At 38.9% G+C, this 25562-nt stretch overlaps 1 protein-coding gene and 1 pseudogene across 5 annotated transcripts in view; both read left to right on the top strand.

Moving 5' to 3' along the window:
* Window positions 1-25562, top strand: part of LOC101686217 (axonemal dynein light chain domain-containing protein 1) — a 92542-nt gene that overhangs the window by 37530 nt on the left and 29450 nt on the right. For all 5 annotated transcript variants that reach the window (XM_045080980.1, XM_045080983.1, XM_045080981.1 and 2 more), the window contains 6 exons: window positions 629-863; window positions 4772-4973; window positions 6105-6198; window positions 11936-12135; window positions 13045-13141; window positions 23721-23831. In XM_045080980.1, coding sequence (XP_044936915.1) covers window positions 629-863; window positions 4772-4973; window positions 6105-6198; window positions 11936-12135; window positions 13045-13141; window positions 23721-23831 — 939 coding nt within the window. The remainder of the gene's footprint in view (window positions 1-628; window positions 864-4771; window positions 4974-6104; window positions 6199-11935; window positions 12136-13044; window positions 13142-23720; window positions 23832-25562) is intronic.
* Window positions 18417-19812, top strand: LOC101685917 (annotated as a pseudogene).

Genomic DNA, 25562 nt, shown 5'->3' with positions numbered 1-25562 from the left:
ATCTCTGTCAATTACACTTTGTTAAAGGACTTGGACTCTGGGCTAGACAAATAAAACACAACCTATACATTCTAGCAACTTTCCCAGTCCAATGGGGATCATGTAAACAGATAGGTGATATCCTCACTGAAGCAGGTAGTAATTAAACATGCTCAGTAATTAAACATTCTGGTCCTAATTTGCTTGTTACTAATTTTTACCCATATAGGATTTAATATAATTATTTTCATCTGGTAAAATATGGGTTATCTTACAGGGTATTATAATTAATCTAAATTCACTTTAATTTTTTAAAAAAGATTTTATTTATTTATTTGATAGAGAGAGAGCCCAAGCAGAGGGAGCCACAGGCAGAGGAAGAGGGAGAAGCAGTTTCCCTGCTGAGCAGGGAGTGAGCGTTGGGGCTTGATCCTAGGGTCCTGGGCTGAAGGCAGACACTTAAATAGCTTTAATTTTGAAAATAATAATAATTTTTCATGTCACATGAAAAAATTGTATGAACAAGTAATAATAGGGTATATAACTCTAAAATAATAGGCAGTCATTGAGAAATAAGGATCTTGGGTAGATTTTGATGAAATCATTAGTGAATAATAGTCTAATTTCGTCACCCTTTTTCATTCTCTAGGTGTTAACTGAAGATAAAGACAAGTATACTGGGTATTTGCTAGTGTCAAAATATGATTCTCTCAAGATTATTAAACATTTACAGGAAAACTGGACAGATATTGGGTTTGGGATATTGAATCGCCACAAAAGTATGGAGGGGGATATGCCATCAGAGCTACAGTACATGCAGGAAATTGTGAAAACCATAGGAAGACTCTATAAAGAATTTGAAATAAGAATAAATGGGGATAATGGTAAGAAAAAAACAATGACATGTTGTTTGACATTATAAAGCATTTTAATCATGATTATTATTTGTAATACAATTAATATTTAAAATCTAAATAATGTGGGGCACCTGGGTGGCTCAGTGGGTTAAGCCGCTGCCTTCGGCTCAGGTCATGATCTCAGGGTCCTGGGATCGAGTCCCGCATTGGGCTCTCTGCTCAGCAGGGAGCCTGCTTCCTCCTCTCTCTCTCTGCCTGCCTCTCTGCCTACTTGTGATCTCTCTCTGTCAAATAAATAAATAAAATCTTTAAAAAGAAATAAAATCTAAATAATGTTACATACAGTTTTAAAAATCAAACAAGGGGCGCCTGGGTGGCTCATTTGGTTAAGCGGCTGCCTTCAGCTCAGGTCATGATTCCAGCGTCCTGGGATTGAGCCCCGCGTCGGACTCCCTGTTTAGCAGAGGAGCCTGCTTCTCTCTCTCCCTCTGCCTGCTGCTCTGCTTACTTGTGTTCTCTATCTCTGTGTCAAATAAAGAAATAAAATCTTTAAAAAACAAAAAACAAAACAAAATAAAGCATTGAGCACTGCTTCTTTTCTTTTTTCTTTTCTTTTCCTTTTTTTTTTAAATCAGAGAGAATGAGAGCACAAAGCAGGGAAATGGCAGGCAGAGGGAGAAACAGGCTGGGATCAGGACTTGATCCCAGAACTCTGGGATTATCACCTGAGTTGAACGCAACCATTAACCGGCTAAGCCACCCAGGTGTCCCTGAGCACTACTTTTTTTGAGAGATAATTCATATGTAGTACAATTTCCCATTTAAAGTATATAATTTGGGGGCACCTGGATGGCTTAGTCGCTTAAGCATCTGGCTTCACCCCTCAAGTCATGATCCCAGGGTCCTGGGACCGAGCTCCGAGTCAGAATCCGAATCCCTGCTCAGTGGGAGTCTGCCTCTCCCTCAGTTCATGCTCTCTCTGTCTCTCAAATAAATAAACAAAACCTTTTAACCTTTTATTAACAAAACCTTAATAATTTGATGATTTTTAGTACATTCACGGACTTGTGCCACCATTATCACAGTTTTAAATACCGACCCCCAGTGTATGAGGGCTATGATTTCTCCACATCCTTGCCATCACTTGTTGTCTGACTTTTGATTCTAGCCATATGAGTGGGTATGTAGTAGTATCTCATAATGGTTTTGATTCATGGTTTCCTGATGACTACTGATGTTGAGCATCTTTTTAAAGCTTACTAGCCATTTATATATCTTCTTTGGAGAAATGTCTATGCAGATCCTTTGTCCATGTTTTAAATTTTTTTTGTTTTTGTGTTCTGTTACTGATTTGTTAGAGTTCTTTATATACTCTATATACAAGTGTTTTTTTCAGATAAATGAATTGTAAATATTTTCTCTTACTCCATGGGCTATTTTTTCATTTTTTGGATGGTGTCCTTTGCAGTCCAAAATTTTAAATTTTGATGAAGTCCAATTTACCTTTTTTTCTTTTTTTTTGTTTGTGCTTTCAGTGTCATATCTTTGAATCCTTTGCCAAATTTAAAGTCATGAAGCTTATCCTTATGTGTTCATCTAAGAGTTTTGTAGTTTTTGCTCTTATATTATGATATTTGACCATTTTGAGTTAATTTTTTAAAAGATTTTATTTATTTATTTGCCAGAGAGAGTGAGAGCGAGAGCACACAGGCAGACAGAGCGGCAGGCAGAGGCAGAGGGGAAGCAGACTCCTTGCCAAGCAAGGAGCCCGATGTGGGACTTGATCCCAGGACGCTGGGATCATGACCTGAGCCAAAGGCAGCTGCTTAACTAACTGAGCCACCCAGGCGTCCCATTTTGAGTTAATTTTTATACATAGTATGAGGTAAAGCCTTTTGCATGTGGATATTCAGTTATCCCACTACCATTTGTTAGAAAGACCATGTTTTCCACATTTAATGATCTTGACACTCTTGTCAAAAATTAGTTGACCATGGATGTATGGTTTTATTTCTGGACTTTGAATTCTATTCCATTGATCTGGATGTGTGTCCTTGTGCCAGTACCAGCCATCTTGATCACTTATAATAGATTACTGCCTGTTTCCTTCTAGGAGTTTTATGGTTTCAGGTCTTACATTTAGTCTTTAATCCATTTTGTGTTTATTTTTGTGTATGGTATAAGACAATGGTCCAGTTTCATTCTTTTGCATGCAGCTGTTCAGTTTTTCCAGTACCATTTATCAAAGAGATTGTCTTTTGTCAATCATATATACTTACCTCCTTTGTCATAGATTAATTGACCATATAAGTGTGGATGTACTTTTTGGTTTTCTGTTCTGCTCACAGTTAATTTTTAAAATTCATGCCAGATAATTTGGTACTATCTGGTTCTCCTATAGGTCTTTTTTTATTGTCTGTATTTTGTCTTGACTCATAAGAGTCAATTCTTTTCACATTCTTGACTGTTTCTGATTGATGTTGGACATTGTATGTGAGAAATCCTAGAGATAATCTGAGACTCTGAATGATACTGTATTTCATGAGAATGATGACTTTATTCACTGTGTCATATGTTACATAGGAATCCTTCTCAGCTAGGTTGCCTGGCGAGCTCACTTGGTAGAGCATGTGACTCTTGATCTCAGTGTCATGAGTTCAGGCCCATGGTAAGCAATGACTTAAAATTTAAAAAAAAAAAAAGGGAAAAAAAAGAATAAGCAGTGAAATGTTAGGGCAATCCTGGTTCATTGACTGGCACTGTTGTTCAACATAAAACTACTTCATTGGGAAAATGCAATCTTAATTATCTATGGCATCAGTAATATGTTAGAGATAAGAAGCTAATAATTCCCATGAAAATATATAGTGGGAAGAGAAAAAAATGAAGTAGTAAATGGTTTAAAATAAATGAGGAAGTCAAAATGATGAATGAATAGTGAAATTAACAGATCATTTTGAATACTCATAAGAGATCAAAATTTCCTAATGAAGTAAAACATTTCATTAATTAAAATATTTCATAATATTTCATTAAATTATTTCATAATATTTCATTAGTAAAATATTTCATTAGTAAAATATTTCATTAAGGACAAAAAATTGTAGTTTTTAACCATTTTTCTTTATAAATCTCTAAGGTAGGAGCATTTCTTTTCTTTTTTTAAAGATTTTATTAATTTATTTGAAAGAGAGAGAAAGAACACAGAGGAAGAGTAGGAGGGAGAAGGGGAAGATGCAGACTCCTTGCTGAGCAGAGAGCCTGATGTGGGACTCGATTCCAGGACCCTGTGATCATGACCTGAGCCAAAAGCAGATGCATAACTGACTGAGCCACCCAGGTGCCCCTGAGATAGGAGCATATCATCTCTTATTTTGCAAATGAGTTAAGACAAAAGTATAGAGGTGATATTTTACCATGATTTCACAGTGAATTTGTCAAAGATTAGGATCCAGACTCAATCCTTATTCAGACCAAAACAATAAGCTTTATGAAAACCTGAACAATGACCGAAAAAATGACTCAAGTGTTAAACCATTCTCATTTCTGTTATTAACTACCCTATGGTCACAAAGGAGCTGCTTATCATCATTGTCTTAACAGAATGATTGAGTGAGTTAATACCTGTTATAGAAAACTGTAATTTGTAGTTTCTGCATTTGGTTCTCTGCTGAGAAGACAAGAAACTTAAGAGTATAAACTGTCGTCAAAGAAACAACTAGTCCGAAAGTCAGGAAAGCACTGACTGCACTGTGTTTATTTACTGAACATTTGTTTAAGAACTACTCTTTGCAAGGTTCCCTGCTAGGCAAACTGTAGGGTAATAAAAAGATGAAAGAAGATAAGGCCCTCCCCGTTGGTATTTTTGTAATTTATTATTGCAATGGTAGACTTATGAATGCTTTTTAAAGTTAGTACTTTCCTCACTTTTCTAGGTATATCTAAAATTCTTTCAAGTTTGGTTAGTTCTCTAGACTTCTGTTCTTTCAAGTTGGTAAATGGCCTGCAGTTTCCTGATATGCTTCATGAAGAATGGGAAAGACTTAATGGAAAAGTTAATGAAATGAAATCGCAGTTGGATACATCGATAAACATTATTGGTACTGTTCCTCAGTATATGGATGTGGATTCTGGCCCGTAAGTTCCCACAGCTTTCTTCTGGACAGAAGGGAATCCCCACTTCTCAGCTACATTTTCCCAGTACGTAGCCTCAGCAATAGGTAGCTGGGGTCATGTAAGAAGCTTTGGAAGTCTGGTGCCTCCCAGGAAGAAAGCCCTCCGACTGCAAGCTGGAGGGTGAGGGAGGGAGTTCTGTGTTCTTGGCTGCAGCAGTCTGGGGTGGAGTTTCGCCTTACTGAGCTGAGGGAGGGGAGAGAGAGAGAGAGAGAGAGAGAGGGAGGGAGGGAGGGAGAGAGAGAGAGAGAGAGAGAGAGAGAGAGAAGGCTTGTTTTAAATACCACAGGCTCGGGGTGCCTGGGTGGTGGCTCAGTGGGTTAAGCCTCTACCTTCAGCTCAGGTCATGATCCCAGGGGCCTGGGATCGAGTCCCGCATTGGGCTCTCTGCTCAGCAGGGAGCCTGCTTCTCCTCATCTCTCTCTGTCTGTCTCTCTGCCTATTTGTGATCTCTCTCTCTGTCAAATAAATAAATAAGATCTTAAAAAAAAATAAATAAATACCACAGGCTCTTCTTACCTTTCTTATTGAGTTTTCATAGATTGTCTTGAACACATGTTTCTTCAGTTGCTCTTTGTCCTTAGGATGTTTCCAGAGGCTTTCAGTGTTTTGGTTTTGTTTTGTTTTTTAAGTAATTCTCACCAGCCTCACTTGGTGGGGTGGGGGGTTGGGAGCTGGGTAGGGGGGTGCAGGGAGGGTGGCACGGATCAACTTTGCTCCTCACACTTTCATGTTGGAAATTGATCTCTTGAGAATTTCAAAATTCATTCTCTTCACTTTGTGGCCTCACTGCCTAGAAGTGAATGTAAAGGGTACGAGGGTGAGTTTTTATAGTAGAGAGCTAGCACCGAACATAAGATTCACCTTGTTTAAAGTGCATAATGCCAGTTGTTACCTGCCCAGGGTTAGGAAGGCTGTGATAATGAGTAAGCCATTATACCAGGTAATTCAGGGCTTTCATTTCCCTTTCTCTGAATTCTCAAAGAGTTGTCAACACCAACATTTCTAGGCCCACCCAAATAAAACCTTTTCTTTTAGTTGATAGGCTTTTATACTCTATATCTTATATTTATTTTACTTGATTTTTTCCTTCAGGGTACTTCAAGCACAAATATTTAACATGATTCAACAATGGCTTTTGAAGATAAGCAATGAAATTAACAATGGTAACATTGAACTTCAGCGCCATGTATGTACTTATAGGGGTTTGTGAAATTATATTTTGCCTTGGCTGGGAGTTTTCTTCAAGGAGAGACTAGGTCATGACTATCCAACTGAAGCAGGAGGTTAGGAGGGCACACTGGGAACTTTTGTGATATTATTACTCAAATGATTTGCAGGGATTTTTTTTTTTAAGATTTTATTTATTCATTCAACATAGAGAGGAGCAAGTAGGCTCCCTGCTGTGCAGAGAGCCCGATGTGGGGCTCGATCCCAGGACCCTGAGATCATGACCTGAGCCAAAGGCAGAGGCTTAACCCACTGAGCCACACAGGCACCCCGATTTGTAGGGATTTTTATTTTATTATTTTATTATTTTTTAATTTTTTAAAAAAAGATTATTTATTTATTTATTTGACAGAGAGATCACAAGTAAATGGAGGCAGAGGCAGGCAGAGAGAGAGAGAGGGAAGCAGGCTCCCTGCTGAGCAGAGAGCCCGATGCGGGACTCGATCCCAGGACCCTGAGATCATGACCTGAGCCGAAGGCAGTGGCTTAACCCACTGAGCCACCCAGGCGCCCCTGTAGGGATTTTTAAATGTAGTATATTCCTGCACTAGGAATGAAGTTTCAGAGATGATCAAAAGTTTCAAGTTCTAATTATTATCTTTACGCTTTACTCAGTATACTGATTTTTTTTCCTTTATAGTATTAGTCTGGAATGTGAACATTTTAAGTATTTATGTTGGTGTTCCTGCCTGGCTGAGGGATGACAGAAACATGATATTAGGAAGAAAGATAAGATGCCACCATATATATTAGTCTATCATTTTTAGGGCAAATAGAATTCTTCTGCAATTCTGAAGAAGTGAACCTGTGAACTTCTTTTCCTTTTTTTTTTTAAGATTTATTTATTTTAGAGATAGAGCATACACATGAGTTGGGGGAGGGGCAGAAGGAGAGGGAGGGAGAATCCCAAGCTGAATCCCCACTGAGCACAGAGCCAGATATGGAGCTAGATCTCATGGCCCTGAACCAAGACCTGAGCCAAAATCAAGAGCCAGGTGATCAACTACTGAGCCACCCTGGTGCCCCTGAACCTGTGGACTTCTTAGCCAGCACAGCATGAAATAATAATTTCCAAAGGCATAGTTTACTGCATTTACTCCTATTGCCTAGTCTTAATTATAATCTAGATTCACATAGGAATCTTACTATAATTAAACAATATACAAATATTTGATCTTACAAAATTGGTAAAGGAACTTATTTCATTTAAGTATTGCTTAAATTTGAAATTTAAGGAGTGCCTTGGTGGCTCAGTCAGTTAAGCAGGTGTCTTCAGCTCAGGGCATGATCCCAGGGTTCTGGGATGGACCCATGTGACTGGCTTCCTGGTCAGTAGGGAGTTTGCTTCTCTCTCTTCCCACCCCCTCCACTCATGCTCTGTCTCTGTCTCTTTTGGTCTCTCTGTCTCTCAAATAAATAAAAATTTTTTAAAAAGGAATTTGAAAGGCAGAGACTGTGATGTTATATGGAAATGCTATTTTGAAGTATTACGTTATATCAGTCTATGAATATATTGTAAATATATAGACACCAGGAGTTGAGGCGCACATATATAAAGACTGGAAGACTGAATCCAGGGGATCCCCAGACTTAGGAGAAATTTCTATGACTTGGAAGACAACCAAAATTAAGAAAAAGGGTAACAAAGTACTGTCGCATAATGAGACTTAATAAATACTTATTGAATGAAGAAAGAAAGAACATTCCAGCACTGTTGTCTTATGGTATTGCTACATTAACTCCTTCTTCGGTAAATAATTTACTATTAGGTATTTATCTTCATGAAATCATTTACTCAATTTTTTATATTATTGAATTCAATCTTTATAATAATATAGGCTTATTTAGAAAATGCCTTAATATACCTCTATTTTAATACTACATTATGGTGTTATAGTGTGTAGAAACCTTGCAAGATTATCAATTCCAAAAGGAACTGTGTATATCCATATTAGCTGCCATAACTATATAAAAATGAAAAAGTTTCCTTTGTTCCACCCATCATTCATTTTCTTCTCTGATTCATTTTCTTACCTTCAGTTTTGTTTTTTCCTTTATGTCATAAATTCCATCTACTCTGTGCTGCTTGATGGGCTAAAACACTGATCCTCAAACCCTGTCCACTATGTGTCTCAGCAAAAAGATCTTTGTCTTTAACTTACGTGTGTAACACACATGCAAACAGTGGAACAGGCTGAAGTAAAAAACACTTTAAGATAATTTTTAGTAAAATGTGAGAGAACAGGCTTCATAATTTTTTATAATCACAAGTTAATACTTAGTGATAAAGTCATTTGAAGGTCAGCTTCAGCACTTGCTTTTAAAGACTGTCACTCTGAAATGATAGCTCACAAAGAAACATGAATCAAAATTGAAGAAGTGCATAATTGACTGTCTTTATTAAATAATAAGTCTCAGCCTTTAATTCCATGAGTGTTATGTAGAGGTTTCTATTAAATTGTGACTAGTTAAATTTTCCCTCTATCGTAATGTCAGTCAGTTGTTCTTGCTGACATTAGACGTTGGGGCACTTCTACATTTTAACAAAAGATTCTCAGCCAGATGAAACACTTTAACTGTAAGATTTTAGAACAATTAGAAACTTATTTCCAGGGCTTCTGGGTGGCTCAGTGGGTTAAACCGCTGCCTTCGGCTCAGGTCATGATCTCAGGGTCCTCTCTCTCTCTCTCTCTGCCTGCCTCTCCATCTACTTGTGATTTCTCTCTGTCAAATAAATAAATAAAATCTTTAAAAAAAAAAAAAGAAACTTATTTCCAGATTTTCAAGTATATAAATTAGAAAGTTTTAAAAAATGAGCTATGTGTCATTTTCAGCAGCAAAATCATACCAAGATAGAAATTCTTCTATCCATTTTCAAAATGACCTGTCCATAACATAAATTTCTCTTACTCATTATTAAACATCACTTATATTTTGAAGGGAAAAATTAAATATGATTTAAAAAATCAGCTAGAAGGTGGCTAAGTAAGCTACTTGTCATCCCTGACAAGATTAGTAAATTTGGAGCAAGTCTTTTCATAAAAGAAAAAGCACTTAATTCATTAAAAATTCTCTTGGGATTTTGTATCCAGATCACAGTAAACCTCTGATTTATTATAAAACTTATCATATGTACTCTCTATCTAATTACAAAGAATGCTTTCATATCTTTGTGAAAGTGAAAGATATACTTTCATGCTTAATTTGATTCTAATTTTAAATTCACCTATGAACTATTGCATGCCCTAGATTGTACCATTTAGTCTCTCCAGTATAACTCTGAAATGAAGATAACATGTTTCTTTTTGTCTATTAGGAAGAGTTCAAGGATTGATTTATATTTTGTATAAGCACAAATGAGTAGTTTCTATGACAGTATAATCCAGGCCATTGGTATAAGAAAGAACAGTTAGGAATTTATTTACTTTGAGAATCAGAAGGGGCATAGCTTGTGAATGTGTGTGTGGGGGTATCTTTTAACTTGTAAAATGGATAACAATCTTTTTTAAACCATTCCTCAGGAAGAGTTGCCCTTTTCCTGATGTGTTAATTAAGGTGTAAAAATACATTAATCAACATTGCTTTAGGTCATTAATAATGTTTCCTTCTGAGGTGGGGGGCTTGTGTTTTACTATTAGATGGGCTACCAAGTTTGATTATTATTTATCGATTTAACAAACATCTATTAAGCACTTAATTCAAACCAAGTACTGTGTGTGGTTTTGAGTGATAAAATGATGGGCCATGTCTTAAAGAGATGCACTGGCTGGGATGCCTGGGTGGCTCAGTTGGTTAAGCAGCTGCCTTCGTCTCAGGTCATGATCCCAGCGTCCTGGGATCGAGTCCCACATCAGGCTCCTTGCTCGGCGGGGAGCCTGCTTCTCCCTCTGCCTCTGCCTGCCATTCTGTCTGCCTGTGCTCGCTCTCTCTCCCTCTCTCTCTCTGATAAATAAATAAAATCTTTAAAAAAAAAGAGAGAGAGATGCACTGGCTAATTGAGGTCACAGATGTGTAAACCGTTATAATAGGGATGTACAAAGTACCATAGAAATGTGGGGAAAGGAGCAAATTAAAGCTAGGGGAAGTTAAAAAGACTTCTCAGAGTAGGTCATATTTAAGCCTAGAGAAGAGTACTGAGGAACTCATCAACAGAGAAAGGGGAGGGAGCACGTGAAGAGGATGGTGTGCTTGATGTTTGCATTTCATGAAGTTTTCTGCATTTGATTTCTGGGTCCCAGCTTCTCCAAATAGCATAATGCAGAGGTTCCCAAACTTGACCAGTTACTGCTCTTTGGGTCTCAGTATTTTCATACTCCTCAACCAAAAGAAAAACTCCAGAGTTCAGTTTATTAAGTAGCTAGGTTCAAACAACTTACTAAATATTTCTTCCTAATAACTTAGTAACTGTTTGAAAAAGTAATACATGTTAAAACAGTTAAACAAGGAGGCCATTAGACTGGGGTAGCTCTTGGGCCACTGGTAGCTTCTATAAACAAACCAAGGCCAGAGGAGCTCATGAAGAGCACTTGAACCTGAGAAAACAAAACTCAAGAACAAATTATAGGGGCGCCTGGGTGGCTCAGTGGGTTAAGTTGCTGCCTTCGGCTCAAGTCATGATCTCAGGGTCCTGGGATCGAGTCCCACATCAGGCTGTCTGCTCAGCAGGGAGCCTGCTTCCTCCTCTCTTTCTCTCTCTCTCTCTGTCTGCCTCTCTGCCTACTTGTGATCTCTCTCTGTCAAATAAATAATAAAATCTTTAAAAAAAAAGAATTAATTATAAACAGTCAACTAGATTCTCTTGATTATGAAAAAATGAAACACAAGGACAACTATCATGATATCCAAATACCTGAATTTTCCCAAATAGGGCAAACATTTGAGTTATAATCAATTAAATAATTTCTTTTCTCTACTTTAGCATCTTCTCTATTAAAATGTTTATCCTGGCCCCAACCTGCAGAATGTCCCTAACCACTTTTTGGTTTTGATGCTGCCTGATTCTAATTGCGTATTCAAATAAGCTTTGTAAAATATAATGTTTTAATTTAACTTCTTAGATATACATACATTGAGAAAAAGAGAATCTTTTATTTTGTTTTCCTCTCATCAAAATCATTCATCAATGGAACATAAGTACTTGAACACTGTACCACTTTAACCTTGGAAATGGGTTGGACAGTACCACCCTCATTGCCTGTTGTACCTTGATTTTCCCAAAGTACTTTTTTTTTAACCACAAAACCATCAATAAAACCAGCTTTGCAAAGGTAAGAAGCCATCAAAAGTGGTACAGTGCATCTAATGTTGGAACTGCGATCTATGTCAAGTTCATGCTGTGCTGATAGATGTCACATAACACTATCACGTCCCTCAAGAATTTAAAGTCCCATGACATCCTTGAGGTTTGGCTGCAGAGCCCTTCAATGCCTTGGTACACGATTGGGGAACTGCGGCTTCCATAGGTTAATACCCTTGACCAAGCTAAAGAGGAGGAGGAGGGTAGTTTAATGGAGTTCGCATAGTAAACAACAGAAACTAAGTTTCCCCTAGCTGAGTAGTGATGATTTGATGTCGTTAAGAACGAGAGTGTTGTTTAAAGTTGGACACAGGTGTGATTTCTTTTTTTAAATTTGTATGGTTTTCACTGTTTGATTTATTTAAAATAAGTCATTTATATTATAATCATTTTTTAACAGATGGATGAATTGCATATATCTATGATCCAGTGGATGGTAAGCTTGTTGATTTTAATGGTGCCTGACTTCACTGACCAAAACACTCTCCCAAATTTGAGGGAGGAAAGTGCTGAGAAACATAATCTGGGAGTTGCAAAGTTGGAGCTAGACGCAATTGCACTGGCCAGAAGGTTGGCGCAATATTCCAGCTATTTGAACAGGTGAAACTCTCTGTTGTTTTATTATTGTCCTTTTGAAGATTAAATGTGACATAAAGTAGAGGAGATAAGGGTAGGGAGGTAAGAGTAGTGTTTTCCCAATGGCTTTCGAATTCCTTTGAACAGTGTTACCATAGGTAGGGTGGGAAGTATATGCTTATATTGGAGTGAGAATTAGTAAAAAGAAAACCAAATTAAACAAAAAATGTCAATTTGTTTGCATTAAGATATATCTTGCATGTTTGCATATAATGGGGAGCATTTATGAAGAAGCTTGTACTTCCTGTGTCATTCCATACAAAACTGATTGTACACTTATATTTCACTAAATATGCTTGGTCTCACTGAACACCAACTGAAACATCTCTTTTTTAAAAAAAATTATTTATTAGCTATTTGAGAAAGAGAGAGTGGGTAGAGGGAAAGGGAAAGGGAGAAACAAGCTGAGCGGCGAGCCCAATGCGGGGCTCCATCCCAGGACCTCGAGATCACAACCTGAGCTGAAGGCAGACACTTAACTAACAGAGCTATCCAGGTGCCCCCAAAACATCTCTTAAAAAATGTCAACTGAAAATTCCTTATATCTGAAAAAGTGGGAGATTCCTACCAAATACAGATTAGGTGTGAAAAATTGTAATTTATTTACTAGGAAGCATGTGTCACTAGGATTGTTTCAAATTCAGGAAGTAGCTTTTATGGTCTAGCCAAATTTCTGCTTCATTTCCATTCAATGTTACCAGTGGTCAAGAATGAGAAAAATGGGTGGGGGACAGATAAGGGTGAGAAACTGAGAAATTATTCTCAACAGATTAATTATTATGGTAAACCTCCACTGTATAGGGATTTGAAACACTTAGAAGAGGAACCAACAATAAATCGATCATGTTGTGTGTGTACTTTTTGTCCCCCCAGTTGTTGCAAAGGCATGGTAACAGCTATGGCCCTGAATAAGGCAGGTCACTTAGAAAAAAATCCTGCTAAGGAACTTCACGAGCTGAATGAGATGAAGGTAATAGCACTATCTTCCCTTTACTTTTGTTTGTTTTCAGCAAACTTCTTAGGTTGACTTGATTTACTAAAAACTACACATATATAAAGTATACAGTCTGATAATTTCTGAATTATGGATACACCCACAAGACGGTTATGACGATAAAAAGAAAATACCTAACACACTCAAAGTTTCCTTGTGCCCCTTTATCATTTCTCCTTCCAGCCTCATCCCTTCCCCAGGCAATGTCTGATGCACGTTCTAATACCAAAGATTATTTTTAATTTTCTAGAATTTATATGAATAGAATTATACAGAATGTACACTTTTTGGGTCTGACTTCTTTGAGGAGTCATAATTTCTTTTGAGATTCATACACATTGTTGCTTTTATTAAAAGTTCATGCATTTTAGTGCTAAGTAGTATTTCCTTGTTTGGATGTACAATGTCCATTCTATACATTCTCTGTTGATGGGCATTTGAATTGTTGCTGTTTTGATTATAGCAAAGTTCCAATGCATATTCACATACAGATACATTGCTTTCATTTCTCTTGAGCAGGTATCTAGGAATGGAATGTCTAAGTCACAATGGTATGTGTGTATGTTTACCTTTTAAGAAACTGTCAAACTGTCTTCCAAGGTAGTTGAAACATTGTACACTCCCCCCAGTGTGTAGGAGTGTGGCAGTTGCTTCACTTCCTTGTCAACACTTGATATGGTCTGTCATGTGTGGTGGATACACTTCCAGACATTCTGTTGTGTTCTGTTAATGAGACTGTCTTGAGACTGTTAATAAGACTGCAGTTTTACACTTTTGAAATCCAGTAGTGTATCCTCCAAATTTGTTCTTTTTTTTTTTCCCCCTCAAAGATTTTATTTATTTGAGAGAGTGAGAGAGAGAGCGGGGGAAAGAGCAGAGGGATAGGAAGAAGCAGGCTTCCTGCTGAGTAGGGAGCCCTACGTGGGGCTTGGTCCCAGGATTCCAGGATCATGACCTGAGCCAAAGGCAGATGCTTTATTGCCTGAGCCCCTCGGTGTCCTTGTTGTTCTTTTTCAGGACTAAGCAGGCCATTCTAGGTCTTTTGCTTTCTATATATGAAATTTTTTTTTAAAGATTTTATTTATTTATTTGACAGAGAGAGATCACAAGTAGGCAGAGAGGCAGGCAGAGAGAGAGAGAGAGAGAGGAGGAAGCAGGCTCCCTGCTGAGCAGAGAGCCTGATGCGGGATTCGATCCCAGGACCCTGAGATCATGACCTGAGCCGAAGGCAGCGGCTTAACCCACTGAGCCACCCAGGCACCCACTATATATGAAATTTTTAAAATTAGCTTAGCAATTCCTCCAAAAAGCCCTGTTGGGATTTTGATTGTGATTACATCTTATTCATTGAACAATTTGTGAAGAATTGACATACTGACGATATTCAGTCTTTGAATCTCTGAAGATGGTGTATCTCTCCATTGATTGAAGTCCTTTATTTCTTTTGACAAATTTTTATTGTATATAGGTTTTCCATAATAGTTTGTAGAGTATAGGCATTACACATCTTTTTTTAAAAGATTTTATTTATTTATATGAGAGCACACATGAGGGAGAGCACATGAGAGAGAGAGTGAGAGCACAAGAGGTGGGGAAGAGGTGAGGGAGAAGTAGGCACCCCACCCAGCAGGGAGCCCTACATAGGCCTTGATCCCAGGATTCCAGGATCATGACCTGAGCGGAAGGCAGACACTTAACCAGCTGAGACACTCTGGCGCTGCTACACATCTTTTGTCAGACTTATCCCTACATAATTCATATTTTGGTACTATTATAAGTGTTTCATTTGTTTTTGTTTTTTTTTTTAGTAAGTGGTTCATTTGTAATTTCAATTTCTGATTATTTATTGATAATATATAGGCTTATAATTGATTTAAAAAATATATTGATTTCAGGGGTGTCTATGTGACTCAGTCGTTAAGCATCTGCCTTTGGCTCAGGTCGTGATCCCAGGGTCCTAGGATCGAGCCCTGTATTGGGTTCCCTGCTCAGCAGGGAGCCTGCTGTTCCCTCGCCCACTCCCCATGTTTGTGTTCTCTTTCTTGGTGTCTCTCTCCCTCTCTCTGTCAAATAAATAAATCAAAATCTTTTAAAAAATGAAAAATAAAAAAAAATGTACACTGACCTTGCTGAACTTATTTTTTTAAGCAGTTTTTTCCCCATTTAGGATCTTTAGACTTTTCTTTATATACAGTCACGGCATCTGAAGATAGGAGCAGTCTTCTCTCTTTCCAATCTGTGTGGCTTTTATTTTTTATTTTATTTTATTTTTTTAAGATTTTATTTATTTATTTGACAGAGAGAGATCACAGGTAGGCAGAGGGGCAGGCAGAGAGAGAGGAAGGGAAGCAGACCCCCTGCTGAGCAGAGAGGCCGATGCCGGACTCGATCCCAGGACCCTGAGATCATGACCTGAGTCGAAGGCAGAGGCTTAACCCACTGAGCCACCCAGGTGCCCCTGTGTGCCTTTTATTTAGTTTCCTTGACTTTTGCACTACCTAGACTCTCCAGTACCAGGTTGAATAAAAGTGGTAAAAGCTCATATCTTTACCTTGTCTGTCTTAGGTGAAAAGTGCTTATTCTGTCATCTTTAAATAGAACTGTGGCTGTAGGTGTTTTACAGATGTCCTTTATCAGCTTAAGGAAGTTCCTTTTTAGTCCATGTTTGCTGAAAAAACTACTTAAAGATATTTATTTATTTATTTATTTATTTATTGGAGAGAGAGTGAGAGGAAGAGAGAGCCAGCATGAAGAGCATAGGGAGTGAGAGAGGGAGGGGAAAGAATCCCAAGCCAACTCTGTGTTGAGCACAGAGCTTGATGTGGGGCTGGAGCTCATGATCCTGCAATCATGACCTGAGCCAAAACCAAGAGTCTAACACTTAACTGAGCCACCCAGGCACCCCTGAAAAAGCTTTTTAAAGTCAAAGATAAATTTTTTAAAAATACTTTTATTTATTTATTTGACAGAGATCACAAGTAGGCAGAGAGGCAGGCAGAGAGAGGGGAAGGGAAGCAGGCTCCCTGCTGAGCAGAGAGCCTGATGTGGGGCTCGATCCCAGGACCCTGGCTGGTATCATGACCTGAGCTGAAGGCAGAGGCTTAACCCACTGAGCCACCCAGGTGCCCCCAAAGATAAATTTTTTAATTTTTCAAATCCTTTTTTGCATTGAATGAGATGGTCATATGAATTGTGTTTTTTCTTTTCTAATATGGTGAATTCCAGTAGTCCCCCCTTATCACAGTTCCACTTTCCACCTTTTCAGTTATGCACTGCCAACACAGTCCAGCCCAGTAGACGATCTTTGTTCTGATGTACCATCACAAGGTCAATAACAGCTTCATGCTAGGTCACACTGCCTATGTCATTCACCTCACTTCACCTCATCATATCATATCATTATAAGAAGGGTGAGTACAGTACAGTAAGACATTTAGAGAGTGAGAGAGTGAGAGAGCACATTAACATACTTTTATTATAGTATATTGTTATAATTATTCTATTTTATAGTTTGTTATTAATCTCTTACTGTGTCCTTTATCATACATATGTACATAAAGGAAAAAGCATAGTTTATATAGGGTTTGGTACTATATGTGGTTTGGTTTTGGGCACCTGCTGGGGGTCTTGGAACATAGTCCCCATGGAGAAGGGGGCAACTGCTGTACCTTGATTGATTTTTGAATTGAACTTAAGCCAACTTTGCATCCCTACGATAAACCCCACTTGATCATGATGTATTATCTTTTTTATATGTTGCAAAATTGAGTTTGTAGTTTTGTTTAGAATCTTTGCATTGACGTTCATGAGCAATATTGATTATGTGGTCTTGTTTTCTAATGCCTTTGTTTGGTTTTAATATCAGGGTAATGCTGGCCTCTTAGAATGAGACTTCTATTTTCTGGAACAATTTGTTTTAGAACTATCAATTGTTGTTTCCTTAGATGTTTGGTGGAATTAATCAGTGAAGCCACGTAAGTTCTGTGGGAAGGTTGTAAATTACAAAAATGAGCTACTCAGATAAAAGGCTATCTAATTTCTTCAATAGATTCAAGGAAATATCTTTATTAGATACAAGGCTATGATCTTTTTGTTCTTGAGTACGCTCAGTGGCTTTGGTTTTATAAGGAATTTGTGATTTCATCTCAATTGTTTAGTTCATTGACACAGTTGTTCATATTATTGTCCTATTAGCCTTTTAATAATGATAAGATGTGCACACACTCCTTCCTATTATTGAAAATTTGTGTCTTCGCTCTCTGTCCTCATCATTCTACAAAAAGAGTTACCATTTTTCTTACTCTCAAAAACCAGCTTTTGGTCTCATCGATTTTCTCTATTTTTCTGTTTTCTACTTCCTTAATTTCAGTCTGGCCTTTTTTATTTCCTTTTTTTCTACTTCTTTAGATTTAATTTTCTCTTTCTTTTCTAGTTTCATAAGGTACAGCTGAGATTAGGCTTTCAGACCTGTTCACAGTCAGTGGAATGGATAAATATATGATGGTATATAAGGACTGGCATATAAGGTACAGGTGGTTCCTCTTTTCTGGCCTGTGTGATGTTTAGATGACTGTTCTTATTAAATTTTACATAAGTATTTTATGTCATATATAGGATAGGTCTCACTGTTGTTGTAAGATTTTATTTATTTGACAGAGAGAGAGATCACAAGTAGGTAGAGAGGCAGGCAAAGAGAGAGAGAGAGAAGCAGGCTCCCCGCTGAGCAGAGAGCCCGATATGGGGCTCGATCCCAGGACCCTGAGACCATGACCTGAGCCGAAGGCAGAGGCTTAACCCACTTAGCCACCCAGGTGCCCCGGTTTCACTGGTTTTAAAAACTAGGCTGTAAAATATTTTATGTGCACTATCTTACTAATTTCAAAATCTCTAGTAGATGGAGACTTTTCTTGGAAAATATAAATTAAGTAAAATTAACTTTAGATGGGTAAAATTGGCCAATTTTCAGAGAGGAAATGAATGCATTGATTAAAAACAGAAAACAAAAAAATACTAAAAATTTTGCCTGTACTCCACAGACAAGTGTTTTCAGACTTTCAAGAATCAGGTAATCCCTATCCTATATAAACAATTTAAGGGCATAAATAATGACCAAAAATTTTCCCATTTTATTTCATATAGCAGTCAAGGTTTAAAAAAATTTCTAGGGTGCCTGGGTGGCTGAGATGGAGCCCTGCATCAGGCTCCTTACTTAGCACAGAATCTGCTTGAGATTCTTGCTCTCTGTCCTTCCCCCTGCTCCTGCTCTCTCTCTCTCTCTCGATAAATGGATAGACAGATAGATAGAAATAAATATTCAAGACAAAAAACTAGATTAGGGCTTAGCAGATCCCATAGCCCTGGAAGTGCCTCAGTACTCTATAAAAAATGGAATGCTTAGTTTCCCTCATCTCCTGGGCACCCTGTCTGGTACATGAATTTTTATTGCATCTGGCTCAGGGACTCCTGTGGCCTCATCCGGATCCCGCATCATGTAGAGTGGAAGATGGTCCTCCAGAGAAGCCTTGTCTAACACGGGTACACTGTGATGCTGTGTGGCTTGTGCCATTCTCCAACCGCATTCCAGCACTGGAAGAATAACATCTTGCCAATCTACTGCAGTGATGATATAGTTTCCCACAATATAATATTTCTTGGGCTCCTTTCCAGTAAATGAGAGTTGCCTAATACTGGACAGATTCTGGAGTGGGAATCCTCTTAAGTAAGCATCTTTTGGAGGAAGCGTGGGCATGGAGGCGGCTGGGGATGCCGAGCCCAGGGCTGGCGCCACTGCCTAGGGCGCCCCATGGGCTCCGTGGGGGCACAGCCCAGTGCTGCACAGATGGCCGTCCTTCCGCTGCCCGCGCTCGCCCTTGTGATCCTCCTCTTTGTGTCCACCGCTCTCAGGTGCCAGGAGCAGGCCCAGACCACCTACTGGCGGGCCACCCTGAAGACCATCCAGAACGGCGTTCACAAGGTAGACATGTAACTGAACGCCGCTTGGGACCTTCTGGGAGGTGAGGATGGGCTCTGCCAGTACAAGTGCAATAAGGGGTCTAAGCCTTTCCCGGGTTACGATTATAACCCCTCCCTGAATGGATGTGGCTCTCCACTGTTTGGTGTTCACCTTAATATTGGCATCCCTTCCCTGACAAAGTGCTGTAACCAACACGGCAGGTGCTATAAGACCCACAGCAAAAGCGAGAACGACTGCAATGAGGAATTCCAGTCTTCCCTCTCTAAGATCCGCCGGGATGTGCAGAAGACACCAGGATTGGCTCAGTACATTCAGGCCTGTGAAACCACAGCAGAGCTCTTGTTCAACAGTGTTATGCACTTAGGCTGTATACCTTACCTAGACAGCCAATGAGCTACACGTAGGTGTTGCTGCGAAGAAAAATACGATCTTTAAAGAATATGCTGACAGTTGGTAACAGCAGATAAGGACAGAAGAGTATAGCCTTTGACAAAAAAATACTGTTTTTACCGCATAAAGCTGCCTTATTTTTGTGAGAGGAATATTTTAAGACTTGATTTTGGCACTAAAACTACAAACTAGAGGGAAAAAAGTGGGGGAGGTGATCTTCCTGGATGTTGCTGCCCGATTGTACCGAATTGCCTTGACCAATCTCAGAAAAGGTGCATGTTAAGGGGAGAATATATATATTTTTTAAAGATTTTATTTATTTATTTGACAGAGAGAGATCACAAGTAGGCAGAGAGGCAAGCAAAGAGAGAGAGAGAGAGAGAGAGGAGGAAGCAGGCTCCCTGCTGAGCAGAGAGCCTGATGCGGGACTCAATCCCAGGACCCTGAGATCATGACCTGAGCCGAAGGCAGCGGCTTAACCCACTGAGCCACCCAGGCGCCCAGGCGCCCAGGGGAGAATATTTTAAAAGAAGGAGTCTATAACTCGGTTTTCACAACTGTATATACCAAAACACTGAGGTCAAAATATAAAATTGATTACAAGGTATGTTGAACATAATCTTATTTGGAAATACAGGAAAATCTTCACTTTGAAGTATACATTTATAAAATTTTAAATATACATTTATTCCTGGAGAAAAAGTAAGCATCTTTTGGATTTTGATCACTTTTATTGATGGTTGTGAATCAATTCTTCCATCATAGCTGCCCAGATAAATTACTTCTTTAAGAAGTCTTAGGGATTATTTAGTTTCCCAAGACCATTGAGATTGGCCAGGGGTTAATGATTCTATTTGCTTACCATCTGATCTTAGCGTATCTTGATCCAGTCTGATTCTTAATAACTCTATTACCACCTTAGTCTCTTTATTAGTACCTTATAAAAGACTATCTCTTTTAACTTTTTTCTCCTCCTTTTGATCCACAGCAATAGGCTTAACATTTAGCACCATCCCTTGATTTCTAAATTCTTCTTTAGCCCAGACGTGAATTTTAGTGCTTTTACTTTACACCAGAAGCATTTATTGACACAGCTCTGAATTAGACTTTATCAGAATTAAATAAGAATATTGATGGAAAGAGATCTGTATGTTTTGATTAATAACCAAACTATCTGGTCTAGAGCTGGTCAAAGGTGATGTTGAAGGTTTTGAAGGAAAACTTGCTTAACTCCACAGATTACAGTAATACTTTCTTCAAAAGATTCCTACTGATTATTTTTTTACCCCCATCAGAAGTCCGATGGTAGTATTTTCAGTATCTCAGAAGTTTATGAGAAAATGACTAGGAACTGGTTCACAGTAGGCAAATTCAACTAGAGAACAGTTTATTTCTCATGAATGGTGAATTAACTCCGAGGAAATAAGATTTCAAAACTATTGTTACTATTTTCAAAATTAACTAATTCTTTGTTCTAGATACAATAAAGTTAAATAATACATGCTTCAATTTTGTAGCTGGAAAGATCCTTAGGGGCAGTGTTGTGCTGGAGATTCACAATGGCAAGCAGGAGCTGACTATGCACATGCATCCCTGGCTCCACATTCACTGAGAACATACTGAACATTGAAATTGAACCATTGAAATTGCCTTGGTGGGATGAATATGGCATGGAAATGGACAAATGCTACAAATTAGGACTCCTTGCCCCACAAAATGGTTTTCACCAGTTCCCCACTGCATAAGGGTCACCTAGAGTAAACCAACAAACTTATTTTTCCTTTAAGATTTTATGTATTTATTTGACAGAGAGACCACAAGCAAGGGGTGCAGCAGGCAGAGGGAGAGAGAGAAACAGGCATCCTGCCGAGTGTGGAGCCTGATGGGCAGTTTGATCCCAGGACTCTGGGATCATGACCTGAGCTGAAGGCAAACACTTAACCGACTGAGCCACCCAAGCGCCCCCAACGTCATTTGTTTTTAGTAGATAGAAAACTTTTAAGGATTTACTCAAGAAGTCAAACATTAGATGAACTTAGAACTAGAACCCAATAGTTTCACATCCCTTGTTTGGTCCTCTTTCTGATATACAATAAGACATTATCCTAACTCTTGAATCCAGAATTGAAATTTATCAGTGACATTAACGAAGCTGTGTTAAACTTACTGTACCCCCATAGGCTTCAGTTTCCTTATCTAGAATATAAGGTTATAGATTCGGTTTCTAAAATTTTTTGACTCTGGCATTTCATAATCCCACAATTAGAATTGGATCTAATAATAAGAAAAATAGAAGACATACTACAGTTCTTCCTGGTTGATTTCAGGAATCTAAAGTGGGTCATTATTTCATCACACAGTACAGTTTTTCGATGGTTAAAGTGACCATATCTCCATCCCCAGAGAAGATAATGTTTCCTGGTTTACTCTGCTGTTATTCAATAATAAAGAATAACATCTCTTTTAAATATTGAGGCCAGATCTTAGCTGTTAAGAGATCTTGGTTAAGTGCATGTAGTATTATTACACACTTGAGGTGAATGAGACCTGTTGTAGATCTCTCCTGTATCACAGCAGATAAGGGGTGAACACCTTTTCCAAAACAGTGCTGCTTCTGCTTTTTTTTTTTTTTAAGATTTTTTCTTTATTTATCTGACAGAGATCACAAGTAGGCAGAGAGGCAGGCAGAGAGAGAGGAGGAAGCAGGCTCCCTGCAGAGCAGAGAGCCTGATGTGGGGCTCGATCCCAGGACCCTGGGATCATGACCTGAGCCGAAGGCAGAGGCTTAACCCACTGAGCCACCCAGGTGCCCCTGCTTCTGCTTTTTTTAAAAAAATAGGCTCCCCCCCAAAAAAAAATGCTCCACGCAGAGCCCAGTGTGGGGCTTGAACTCACGATCCTGAGATCAAGACCTGAGCTGAGATCAAGAGTCAGACACTTAACTGACTAAGGCACCCAGGCACTGCCCCCCAAACAGTGCTTCCGATCTGTGTTTATTCATTTTAATGGGGGCTGGCGAGTTTTTTAGTAGTTAAAAGTCCATACCACCTGGATTAGAGCCCAAATGCTATCCTTAACTATAAATATGACCTTGGGCAAGATGTCCAGCTGCTCTGTTCTTCAGTTTCTTCATCTAAAAAAAATGAGAATAATAGTAGTACATAGTTCCATTCTCATCACAAGAAAAAAGTTTGTAACTTTATATTAACTGGACTTTATTAGTGATCATGTTGCCATATATAAGTATTGAATCATTATGCTGTTCACCTGATATTAATGTTATTTCTTTTGTGTGTGTGTGTTTTGGAGTTAATCCATTTTTTAAAATTTAAAAATAATTTTTAATTCAATTCCAGTTAACATAGAATGTTACAGGGTGCCAGGGTGGCTCAGTGGGTTAAAGCCTCTGCCTTCGGCTCAGGTCATGATCCTGGGGTCCTGGGATCAAGCCCCACATCAGGCTCTCTGCTCAGCAGGGAGCCTGCTTCCTCCTCTCTCTCTGCCTGCCTCCCTGCCTACTTGTGATCTCTGTCAAGTAAATAAATAAAATCTTAAAAAAAATACAATGTTATATTAGTTTCAGGTATACAATATACTGATTCAACAATTCTATACGACACCCTGTGCTCATCACGACAAGTGCCCTCCTGAATCCCCATCACCTATTTCACCCAGTCCCCCCACCCACCTCCCCTCTAGTAACCACAAGTTTGTTCTCAATATAATGTTATTTAAGTTATACCTCATAAAAATCATAGCCCGTATTTCATACTGAAGATAAAATGAGTTAATATTACACATGCTTACAGCAGAATCTGTCATATAATTAATGCCATGTAAATGTGGGCTATTTTTATTGTTACTGTTACATAATCCCAGTTGGCCTGGTTGGTTGCGAACCATTTTTTGGGACAGACCGTTTGCCCATAGTAAATCCAGCGATCTTTTTTCACCTTGTTTTATGACACTTCACAGCTCCTTGTCCCAGTACGACACTGGATAAGAGAAGATGTGATTTCGGGTCTGTATACACAGAGAAACATTTCTGCCTAAATCTTCAAACTGAAGTGATAACAAGTTAATTGAATGGAGTTTTATTTAGAAGAGTTGTACTTGACGGCTCCTCAATAGACGTGAGTTGGTATAGTCTGACTTTTTTCCACTTAATAATTATCTTTTCTCTTTTCTCAGAAAGAATGTTATGGGTGGATCACCACATGTTCTCACCTTCTTTCTGGGATCAAAGGCAAAAAAGTAACGTTACTGACAAGGGAAGAAAAAGAACATCTATTTGGAGAAGAGGTATTTGCCATGTGTTGGCACTGATCATTATTCAGGTTCTTCCTATATTTGTTGCCCCCCCTGTGTTTCAGTAGATAAGGATTCAGTGATTTCTTCCAATCAGTGTTCTAAGTCCTCATTTATTTACTCTGCCAGAAGAGAATTTTGCCCCTGGCCGAAAGCATTGGCAGTTCTCCCTTCTAAGGGAGAGAATCATCCACCTAAGCTTCTCTCCTCGCTTTTTTAGAGCATGATTTTGTTTCATCCTTCATGAAGGGAAGGATGGCCTTCCAAGGGGGAGCTGCCTGCCGCTTCCTAAGGCATGCCTTCAGACTGGTTGGCTGCACACACTTCCTCCTCTCCTCCAGGCTCCGTCTTCCTATTTAAGGTTATTTCTTCCTTTGAGCACCTAATCCCACCCCACTATCCTCTCTCTTTTGTATCTTTTTTTTTTTTAAGATTTTAATTATTTATTTGACAGACAGAGATCACATGTAGGCAGAGAGGCAGGAAGAGAGAGAGGAGGAAGCAGGCTCCCCGCTGAGCAGAGAGCCCGATGCAGGGCTCGATCCCAGGACTCTGGGATCATGACAAGAGCCGAAGGCAGAGGCTTTAACCCACTGAGCCACCCAGGCGCCCCTCTTTTGTATCTTTTTAACATCTTCCTCTCTAGTAATTCCATTGTATATGTATAAATAATCCAATATATAAGCAATAAGCATGGCCATTGCCTTCATTCTAAAATATACATCCCTTGAGCATGTCTTTTTTTCCCTACTACTTAATCTTCTCCTTCCTATCAGAATCATTTCTCTTAAAACTTTGAAACTATCACAAGGTGCTGTAATGACACCTTATTGTCAGATCCAACAAACCCCAATGCTGTATTTAGCTTGACTTTTCCGTATTTAGCATTAGACCCTGTAGACTAGTCATTCACTTCTTTTGTAATGTCTCCTCACAAGACAAATTTTTTCTCCTACTTCTTTATTTCTTTTCCCTCTCCTTTTGGTCTTCCTCCAACTGCCTGCCTCTTAAATGTTGACATTCTGTCTTTCACTTGCTTTCACTTTTCGTTCTACACCCCACACCTGACTGTGCTAATGCTGTGGTATTAACTACCACCTGTTTACTGAGGATTCAAAATTAATGAGTATCCTGTACTTTGTGGCTGTCTCAAATGCTTAGCTTTACTTCAGTGTGTTTGAAGGAGTTGGTTTCCAGTAAAGACTGCAGAAGCCCGCATTGCTATCAGAGCTGGGAACGGTAGAGGAGAGAGGTGATGGGCGTCTCTGTCAGAGCTCCAGGGTCTGCCAGGGAGGGTTCTACCTACACATACGTGGGACTTTCATCTTACATTTGAATACTAAAGAAACACCATCTTTCTAAATTATACATCTTGGGCACCTGGGTGGCTCAGTGGGTTAAAGCCTCTGCCTTCAGCTCAGGTCATGATCTCAGGGTCCTGGAATCGAGTCCTGCATCAGGCTCTCTGCTCAGCAGGGAGCCTGCTTCTTCCTCTCTTTCTTTGGGCCTGCATCTCTTCCTACTTGTGATCTCTCTCTGTCAAATAAATAAATAGTCTCTTTAAAAAAATAAATAAAATATACATCTTTTACAATTCCTTACTTTTCCATTTGCTGCCCAGGTCTTGGCCAGAATTATTTTGAATTAATCACTGAATGATTTCATCAACATTATAAATCTTAAATTATATGGGGCTCCTGGGTCACATAGTTGGTTAAGTGTCCA

Source organism: Mustela putorius, unplaced genomic scaffold (assembly GCF_011764305.1).
Source record: "Mustela putorius furo isolate JIRA1106 unplaced genomic scaffold, ASM1176430v1.1 tig00000496_pilon_pilon_pilon, whole genome shotgun sequence".
Taxonomy (NCBI): domain Eukaryota; kingdom Metazoa; phylum Chordata; class Mammalia; order Carnivora; family Mustelidae; genus Mustela; species Mustela putorius.
Note: the sequence above shows the minus strand (reverse complement) of the source record. Positions and strands in the feature narration are given on the sequence as shown.